A 10,573-nucleotide genomic window follows, 5' to 3' on the forward strand; every position below is an offset into this window, starting at 1 on the left:
TCTAGCACTCCTTTCTTTCCCAGAGATATTTCCTATAGATCTCTGCCTCTCTAGCACATCCTAAGATTAGTCAATAAATCTCCTTCACATATACCTCAAGCACTTTCCAAACTGCTGCTTTTGCACTGTGTCTAGTGATGGCTCTTTAGTGTGGAGACTCGATTTACTGTCACCCCCTGGTTTTCCCAGTTAAGTCCTGCTGATTTTTAAAGCTTCTGGAGTTAAGTCCTGCTGATTTTCAAAGTCAGATGTTATGAAGACTCATTTTCCCAGTTTGGGTCCATTCGACCCCCTCACTCTTCTGTGTTTGTGATATCCCTCCTGTTTGTGGTTATTTGCCAGGGTTCCTGACTGTGTCTCCACTCTTCCTGTCCTTTTCGATGTTGTCTTCTCTCTAGCTGTGGATGATCTATTCTGTCAGTCTTCAGGTTGATTTCAGTTGGTTGCAGTAGATGTAGTTATTTCATTGGTGTGTCCATGGGACTAGGTAAGCTCAGGATCCTCCTACTCCGTACCTTCCCAAGAGTGATAGAGTCCCAAGAGTAATTTTTAAACTAAGAAATGGATCTTGCATAGTATTGGAAATGTAGGGAGAAAAGGATTGTTCATTTATTTTAGTGCTAACACTAAGCTAAATGCTTTACATACATGTTACAATTTAATCCAAGAGTTGGCTTTTTAAATTTGGTATCATTTTCCTCATTTTTTGAAGAAAAACAATTCAACTTTATATAATCTCATTGCTAGTACATGGCAGCTAAATTCAAAACCAAATCTGTTTCAGTCTAAAACTTATTTAACTGAAAAGTCTTGCCTCTGCTCCTTCAACTATAATGTGCTGTCAGTTTGTGGAATTTTTTTTCATGTTTTTGTATAACTTCATAACAATAATAAAAGATTTTGGACACAGAGACAAAGATACATCTACAAAAATAGAACATATTATGTTTAGCATACTAGATGTACCTTAATGTATTCTAGGTATGATAATCTAAATCTCTGTACATCTTTAATCACCAATTTATGTTTCACACAGATGCAAAATCGGATGGTGATTTTACTTTGTAACCTGAAACCTGCAAAGATGAGGGGAGTAATATCTCAAGCAATGGTAATGTGTGCTAGTTCACCTGAGAAGGTTGAAATCTTGGCACCTCCTAATGGGTCTGTTCCTGGAGACAGAATTGTTTTTGATGCTTTTCCTGGTAAGTATTAGTCATTATTTAAAACAGTTTGGGAACCATTGTTTTCTTCTAATGTTTAGTTTAGAATCAGTCTTGTGTATGACTCCAAGGCTTTACCTTAAGTGACCATTATTATTGAGATTTTATTATTGAGTTTCTTCAGATTGGTTCGAGATGGCACATTAAACACAACCATCTAACCATCACCCCCCCATGAATGCACACATTGCATAAAATACTAGAGTTTGCTCTAGGGAAAATGCTAATAATACTTACAGAGCAGAAGAGTGTGATATGGATAGAGAACTAATTAATGTGCTGCAGAGTCTTTGAAGCTATAGATTATCTCAGACTGCAGCACAGAAAAACGAAAAGAAAAGTTCATACATGGGAAAGAAATGTATAATTCTCAAAGTCCATCTAATAATGTACTTGCATATGCTATTACTTGACTTTAGGATATAAAGGAAAAACTCTGAGTTAAAACTTTTATTTATTGTAATAATCTCAAAGGAAGTTGCTTTTCATTTTGCTTGTTTTCTCCAGTAAAATGCTTCTGAGACAGATGAAGCTTCATAATATACTTAAAAGTTTCTTCAAATAGGTCTTTGAAGCAAAAGAGAACTTGTCAGATACAGAATAACTATTTCCTTCATAAAAGGAAGTGGAAATAGTTAGAAATCAAAAGATTGCATTTACTTAAAGGATGTTCATTTGACTAGAATAATGGGGAAAGTAGAAATAAATTAGGCTAACGGGGAGAATCAGGTCTAAAAGTCAGAATTGATTTGGAGATATATTTACAGAAACAGCTGAGTTTTAATAGCATAGCAAGGCTGATGTGATTAGATGGGCCTGCTTTTTTAATCCTATGTTAACTGTATTATGTTTGATAAAATATTAGGATATGAAGGATTTTAACATTGGACTAAGATAGAAAATATGTATGAAAGCATGGGTTCATTTTCTTGAAATTCAGCTCCCCCCTCCTAATCAAAAGTAGACTAATCTAAAAAACACAGATTGTTGAGCAAGTATCTGTGGCTTTGAATGGATGTATATGTCTTGAACCTTGGTAGATTGGAAACCATAATGGTCTGTGCTCTAAGACTCTTTCTTGTTGAACTAGGTTTTGGGAAAATCCCATTTAGAATCATTTCTTAAAGCAGCATGATGGCTTTTGGTTCTAGGAGCAAATGTGATTATCACTCTGCTACCACAATATCAAAACACTTCCCCAAACCTCACACTTGGGGGTAAATCATCATTTGTATACCTGACAAACCTGAAATTCTATTGAGAAGTCTTACTCACTAAATTGGAATAGAATGACAATAAAAGTAATTTTAAGATTCAGCATGCATTTTTAAAAAAGGAAATTGTTTTCCTTTCCAAGTTAACATTTGTCTTCCTTTCTAAAATTTAAACACTTAAGATTTAGTATGTTTTCTTTATGTTTTATTTTCTGATGTAAATTGTAGAGTTACATGCTTAGAACTGGAAGAAATCATATACTTTAACCCACTATTTTACAGATTTGGTTTGAGGCCCAACAAAACTTAGTTACTTGCTTAAGATTATATAGAGCTTAGTGAAGGGATCAAACAATAAATGTGCTGGAATTTCTAATACTGTAGCATTTTTGTTTGTTGATTGTTGCTTGCTGTGGATTAATATGGATTATTTCATTAGTGAAGGCTTATAATTCATTCCCTTATCTCAAAGAATTAACAGGTAATATTTCAGCACTTGAATCAGGTTTACCTGAATGCTAACTGTTGAGTAAATTGAAAGATTTTCTTTAGTTAGTCAATGACTTAGCATTAGAGATGCTAATAGCCCCATATGAATTTCCTGTCTTCACTATATTCTTTAATCTGTCCGTTTAGCTATTTGTGTGTTTATATTTACATTGTTCCAAAGTCTGATATTTCCTGCAAATTCATAGTTTCCCCTTGTGCCTCATGCACATGGATTTGTGGAGAAGGTAAGAAAAATAGTTGTAAAGTGAAAGAAGCAAAAACTTAACCTTTAAAATAGCCCGTGAAGTTATTTTCTTATCACTTGTAATAGCTTAACCAAGGTGAACAGCATCAAGTAATTGATAAATTTTAGAATGTGAGGTCTGTTAATGCTCATCTTGCTTATGCTTCCATATCAGTTGCTTCTGTAGCAGTAAACCTGAAAGGAGATAACAGTTAATACACAACAGGCCATTACTTTCACTTTTTTTTTTCTTTTTCCAGTGAGAGCCATGGTTTATCAGTGCTTTATTTTTCAGCATCTGTTTTACATTTTAAAGCTTAAGGTGTCTGCTGGTAGATTTTGATGTTCACTTGATGTGCTCAGGGTCTGGAAACTTACATTTCATGTTATGTAAAGTGTGGTATAGAAATTGCAGTTGGGGCTCAAACCTTTGAAGTGCTATTTGGCCTTGAAAAGGCTTTTACCCTAACAACTATTTATTCCAACTACAAATCCAAAAAAGTACATAGAGTTTAGAAGATGCCAAATAATATTTTTATAACAGTGGATAGAAACCCTCACCACCCAGTACTTTTTAAATTTTCAGTGTGTGGAGCTATGCATTTTAGTATATGAATGTGGTAACTACTCCCAAAAGTACCAAGCAAAAATAGCGTGAAAATAATATTATAGCCAGAAGACAGTGGCAGCGACAGCCACTTTTCGACGGTGCACTGTTTTGTCTAGTAATAAGTGAGAATTTGTATTCAGACTTTTAACTTCCAAGATCATGCTTATTTCTTTTGATATTGTCTTATTAATAAATGTAATCAATGGTTATTACAAAGCATGTATGATATATGCAAGTGTTGAATTTTTCGATCCATTTATTATTAAAAAAGATATTTGTCTAAATTTGATTTTTCAAACTTGTCTATATTTGATTCTTCTCTCCAAAACCCATTTCAATCAGGTTTCTCTGCTCACTGTTTTCCCAGAACTATTCTGATCAAGATCATGAATTAATCTCTGTAGCTAAATATCCATGGCTAGTTTTTAGTCTTTTTCTTAACTAACTTGGTTTCTGGCACCACATTCTCCTGGCGGTCCCCTCATTGGCTGCCCTTCTTATCTCCTTTGCTGATTCTTCCTCACCTCCCTGACCTCTTAACATTGAAGTGTCCTAGACCTTGGTCTTTGCCCTCTTCTCTTTCTTTCCACACTTGGCCTCTTCTATTTTCCTTTCCATGTTCATTTTTTTGGCTATTTTATCCAGTCATTTATCTGGCTGCCTACTCGACTTTTTCACTAACATATACCAAGGAAGAATACATATCCCCATCTTTCCCCTAGAATTCCCTTTTTCCATAGTATTTCCCATCTTATCTGATAGGAACTCCATTCTCTCAACTTCTTTTTATTTTCTCACATATCTTCTTCAGAAAATCCTAGTACTTGTACCTTTTGAGCATATCTAGAATCATTCTCATCTACACCACTACCACTTGGGTCTTTGTGCCAACATCTCTTGTTGGGAAGTCAAAACCTTCTAAATGGTCTCCCTTGCCCTTCTTCCATCTATTTTCAATGATAGCAGGGAGATTGATGTAAGTCAGATTGTATTACTCCTCTGCTCACAACTATTAAAAAGCTTTTCATTAGACCCAGAGTACAAGCCCAAGTTCTTACAGTGGCTTCCCATTATCTCCATTTACCTCATGTACTCCACAAACCTTCATTGATGACTCCAGTTGAGCTCTTTCCCCAATTAGCTACATGGCTTGGTTCCTCATCCTATTGAAATCTTTTAAATGTTATCTTTTTTGTTTTTTCTTCAAAACACTTATCATCATCTAATATACTATACATTATTTATTATTATCTGCCCACACAGAAATGTAAGCATCATGAAATCAAGATTTCTGGGTTTTTTGGTGTGGTGGTTATTCACTGCTATATTCCTAGCATCTAGAAAAATGCATGACATAGAGTAGGAACTCAATAAATTGGTTAATGAATAGACAGAAAGAAACGTACTAGTAAAACATGTAAAGAAAACAAACAACACCCGCCCCCACCCCCCCACCAGTATTTGGAGAACAGGCCTGAGCATCTGCCTTTGTTACTGTCAAGATTATTCTTCAAACCACCAAACCACTTTCCTCTGTTGATTAGCTTTGTAAAATTAATTCACTTTTTTTCTTTTAGATTTTATTTCTTTATTTGAGAGAAAAAGAGAGAGCACAAGTGGGGGGAGGGGCAGAGGGAGAAGGACAAGCAGACTCCCCGCTGAGCAGGAGCCTACCACAGGGCTCGATCTTGGGACCCTGAGATCATGACCTGAGCGGAAGTTAGACACTTAACTGACTGAGCCACTCAGGCACCCCAAATTAATTGACTTTTATTTGCAAAGTTATACTTTAGCTTTTGTGCCATAGTTACAATTTTTAACAATAATTACAGTTATTATATCTCAGAAATTCAGTTATTTAAACATAAAATAATTCTGTTAGTGCTAGGCTTTTTATGGACATGGCAGATATCAAAGAGAAGCTGATTATCAATGAGCATTCTGTGTAAAAGAATGGCCTAATTAAAATGAGGTTTCTGGTTCTTATTCCAGACTTGTGAATGCCTGGGACTTTGGAATTTGGATTTATTGCTTTTTGTAGGTTTTAAATTCTAAGAAGGTGGTCATAGCTTTTTACATCTGTACAAACTCCTCTCTGAACTATTTCCTATTGCCTGTGTGCTTTGTTTACAGTGAATTGGCCTAAAATAGTGTCTGAAAGATTAGTTCTCTTACATTATGTGTAACCATTTCCAAATGGTGCTTATTGGCATGTGTTTAGCAATTTCAGAGTTTCTGCAGTTTTTAGGTTTAAGAACTTTTATTGATATCATTTAACTTCTTTGGATAACCATGTCAAAAAGGAAAAAAAAATAGGAAAGTAAGATTAGAAGGACATAATACACAGGAATGATGAAAGACTTCTCTGGACAATATAGTTCATTAAAAACCAATTGTTTAGGGACAGCTGGGTGGCTCAGTCAGTTAAGCATCTGCCTTCGGCTCAGGTCATGATCCCAGGGTTCTGGGATCGAGTCCCACATCAGGCTCCCTGCTCAGCAGGGAGCCTGCTTCTCCCTCTCCCACTCCCCCTGCTTGTGTTCCCTCTCTAGCAGTCTCTCTCTCTGTCAAATAAATAAATAAAATCTTAAAAAAAAATTGTTTAAAATATTAGGTATGTTTTTCATGGCAGGTGATTTAAACTTGCATTTCAAACTAGCTTTATACCCTACTAAGTAGTATATTATTGAGAAACATTTTGAGTAAGCCAGAAAGTTAACACTGCATCCAAGACTTTTCAACTCTAATTTATATTCAGTTATCCTAATGTGACAAGTTCTAATTATAATCTCAGAATTTTATTTGTCTGAATCATGTTTCATTTATTGAATAAAGTTTCACAGCTACATTCAGAGTGTTCAGGTATTGAGTCTGGTGTGTTGAAAGCAACAGTCAAGCTTTAGAGGTTCCTCTTAGTAGTTTCTAGTTTATATTTAGTTCAAGTCTTTGTTCCTGGAAAATTATTAGTCTTAGTTAAGAAGTTAAAGCGTCAGATCTTGACTCCACAGTGCTGGGTGACCTGGGAACCTTTCTGAGGCTTATCTTTTTTATCTATAAGGAGTTTTTAATGCTATCTATTTTGTGTGGGTTTTGTGAGGTTTAACTTTTGAAACACTTAGCTACCTGCCTGATATTTAAGTTCTTAGCTGTAACCTTTGTGCCTCAATTTCCTCATCTGTAAAATGGGGGTAATTAATAGTATTTGTGTACTGAGAGGATTGAATGAGTAAATATATGTAAAGAAAGCACTTAGTGTACTGACGGCCCATAGTAAGCACTATGTGTTATGTATTATGAATATTATTTTTTATACATGTCAGTATCTTCCTAGATCTGAGAAGCTTAGTTTTGTGCTGCATCACAGCTTTTTTGTATTTGGGGCTTATGTCTGCATTTAGCAAGAACCCACACAATCTATACTCTTGATAAGAAGCTTTCACACAAATCTGGGATGCTCTGCTTCTTGAATTAATCCATTATCAGTTGGCAATATCTTTTTGAGGGGGGACCGGGGGAATTCAGAGTTAGTACTCAGGCCTACCTGAATAGTATCTCTGCCTCCAGCTTTCTAGAATTCTGGAATGCCCACTCCCCCACATCATCTGTGTATAAGCAAAGTAGGATTATGTTTGTAGACTAAGGAATAGTTTAGAAACAAAAAATAAAAATCTTGTAGATACTTTATATATTGATATTTTTTCTATTCTGTTTATTAATTAGTTCTCTCTTGTCCAATCAATCAAATGCTCTTAAAAGAATAAGAGAAATCCTTATCTTTTATACTAGTCTTTCAGTTTTAGTTTCATTGTATGTTCTTCTGGAATAGATACATCATTCAATTAACTATTCTGTCATCTCTGAAAACCTGCATATCAAAGGACAGTTTTGTATGTTCTAGCCAGTTTCATGGGCAGTTTCTGAAGAGCTAATAAAGAACAAAATCACTGTGGCCAACCAATTTACTCAGTTTTGTTGTTCCTGTTGTATGAGTGGAGAATAAAAACCAGTGTAGGTAATAAGATGTAATCAGAATATAAAATATAATTAGTTCCAGTAATGTTAAAGATTCTTTTTAAAGTAATTCCAGAAGATTTGAACTTGGTAGTCACTTTAGGAAAGATCTAGAAAGTTATATTTCTATCATTACTGAATTAGATTTCAGAAAAACTCTTTTTATTACCCCGGGAGAACAATTCTTATTTCACACTAATGCTTAAGAGATATGTTACTTTTCTTCATTGTTTCTTGAAGTGATTCTTTATTCCAAATGATAATTGAACATCCCCCCAGTTACTAAAATGATGTTATATTAAACTTTACTTTCTACTTCCTTATCAGTCATTAAATAGAGGGATTGTTTGGTATATTGGTGGCCCTTAAGTAGACCAGATGTATTCTACAATATATTTGTCTTTTGTTGATTATAAACTTCTAGTGTGGGTTATGATAGAGAGGATGGGTTATTACCCACATGTAAGAATGTTATTTCTTTTCTAAAGAACAGTTTATCAGGACGCAAGATGCTATACTAGCAGAACAAGGGTTTTGGTGTTAAATCATAATTTGTTTATCATGTAACTTTGAGCTTTGAGCAGCTTATCTTCTCTGAACACCAGTTTCCTTATATTTAAAATTAGAGTGTTGTGTGCATTGTATGCAACAGTATATATTTCTTGTGCTTAGCAAATGCTTGTCCTTGTCTCCTTACTAATAACCCTTTCTATCTCTTTCCATCTCACCAAATGGAATGGGCAGAAAATGAAACCAAAGTAGTTATTATATTTAGTTAGATAATCTCAACATTTAATCCATTCTCCAGTATCAGTAAGAAATCTTTAAGCACTTTGGCAGCCATCTCATCGTTTATTTTGTACATTGAAACAGAGTAAAGCATAAGCTGTGCCACATGTAAAAATATAACACATCAAATTATGCTCTTATCTCTTCACAGTTTTTCTGTATATATAGTGACAAAATGAGTATCTTGTATTTTTGTTTTAATAATTTGGGGGAAAAATAATTTGGGGAATAAGTTCTTTTAGCTGTATTACCTGCAAAAATATTTCTTATAAGAGTAAAAAATAATCTTTCACATTTGTAGGGAAATGACAAAATATTTGCGTGTGTACATATTTAGTTTTAACAAAGCAACTTGTACACTTTCAGTGTTTAAAACTGAGCATCCATCTTTCCAGTGAAACAAACAAAAACATTTTTTAATAAACAAAATTACGATAGAGAATATCAATTCTAAACAAGATCCTACAGGTTCTGCTGATCCTCCCATCAGTGGGGCTCAAGTCATCATTAGGAGAGAATTTTATTTTAAAAAAGTCATCTTAAACTGCAAGGGTATCCGTTAAACATCACAATTAAACATATCAAAGGAGAAGCCGTTAGGAAATGACAAATTATTTTATTTTACCAATCAAAAATATAAACTGCTGACATCATAAAATAAAGTAAATGTTAAAAGTAAGTGTTAAAATTCTGATCAGGTCTAAAGATCAGAAAGTGTTGCCTAGACAATTCACTATAAATCTCTATGGATAATTTATTTAATATGGTAGCTATGTAACTTCTTTTTCCCCCCCCAATAGGAGAACCTGACAAGGAGCTGAATCCTAAGAAGAAGATTTGGGAGCAGATCCAGCCTGATCTCTTTACTAATGATGAGTGTGTAGCTACATACAAAGGAGCTCCCTTTCAGGTGAAAGGGAAGGGAGTGTGTAGGGCTCAAACTATGACCAACAGTGGAATAAAATAAAATACTTCATTTACTGAACTACATTGGAGAAAACTTTAATAACAATAAAAAGAAATATATTTGTCACTTGTACCTAAAATGTAACTGGCTTTTTTGTGTGTTATTTCTCTTGCAGACTTGACTAGTCTTTTAATCAGGTATATATTGTTTTTAATCGGTTAGAGAAACACTACATTTTTACATACGGTTTTTGCTCCTTTATAACATAGGAAGGAAATCACCTATGTTTTGTGATGATTTATTTTTTAGCAGGGATATTGGTCAGCAGATTGTTTTTCTTGATACATTTAGATAACTTGAAACTAAATGACCATTTAGTTTCCTATTTGGAGGCACATGGTACATGAAATTTTAAGCCCTTGGATTTTTAGTATATTGTGAATCTGTATTATAGATGTCTTCTCCTCCTCAGAAATGACAAGTTAGAATTTTTGTCAAGCTTATTAACTGGTCATATTGTAATAATACTGAAAATGACCAACTGTCATAAAAGCTAGGAGACGTGGCATTTTAACATTATTGCTGTTGCTTACCAAAGTAATCAGACCTGTATATTTAAGGTGACTTTTTTAAAAGAATGAAATTTTCCACTGTGTACTGAACTTTTTCTTCCCATTTGGCAAAATAGTAATAAATTTTGATAAATATAAAGAATAAATACATTGCAAAGTGTTGCCAATGCAGTTTCCAATAAATTGATAAAAGCAGCAGTCTACTTTTTTTATTCTAGGTGATTATAAAGATTCTTTGGCTACCTAATTAAAGATTATTTGTAGGTTTTTACTTTTAGAAGAGCATTTAAGATCGATATATTTTGCTTTTTCATGTACTATCATTACTATTAATATATTAAAAGAAATTGTTATCAAAGTCAATGTACATATATATTAAGGTGTCAAATGCCTATTTTTCACTCATCTTAACAGATATTGTAGGAACAATGAAAATTAACTTAGGAATTAGGAGCTTTCAAGTTCACCAGCCTTGAGATGATGACTGATGATTTGGGCTACCGAAAAGAAATGC

At 34.0% G+C, this 10,573-nt stretch overlaps 1 protein-coding gene across 3 annotated transcripts in view; it reads left to right on the plus strand.

Annotated features, from left to right (window-relative positions):
• The window catches only part of AIMP1 (aminoacyl tRNA synthetase complex interacting multifunctional protein 1), a 31,255-nt gene extending 21,629 nt beyond the window's left edge, over positions 1 to 9,626 (plus strand). For all 3 annotated transcript variants that reach the window (XM_036094773.2, XM_036094774.2, XM_078069052.1), the window contains 2 exons: positions 1,037 to 1,205; positions 9,381 to 9,626. In XM_036094773.2, coding sequence (XP_035950666.1) covers positions 1,037 to 1,205; positions 9,381 to 9,547 — 336 coding nt within the window. In that variant the 3' untranslated portion in view covers positions 9,548 to 9,626. The remainder of the gene's footprint in view (positions 1 to 1,036; positions 1,206 to 9,380) is intronic.
• Positions 9,627 to 10,573: the final 947 nt, after the last annotated feature.

Source organism: Halichoerus grypus, chromosome 3, assembly GCF_964656455.1.
Source record: "Halichoerus grypus chromosome 3, mHalGry1.hap1.1, whole genome shotgun sequence".
Lineage (NCBI taxonomy): Eukaryota > Metazoa > Chordata > Mammalia > Carnivora > Phocidae > Halichoerus > Halichoerus grypus.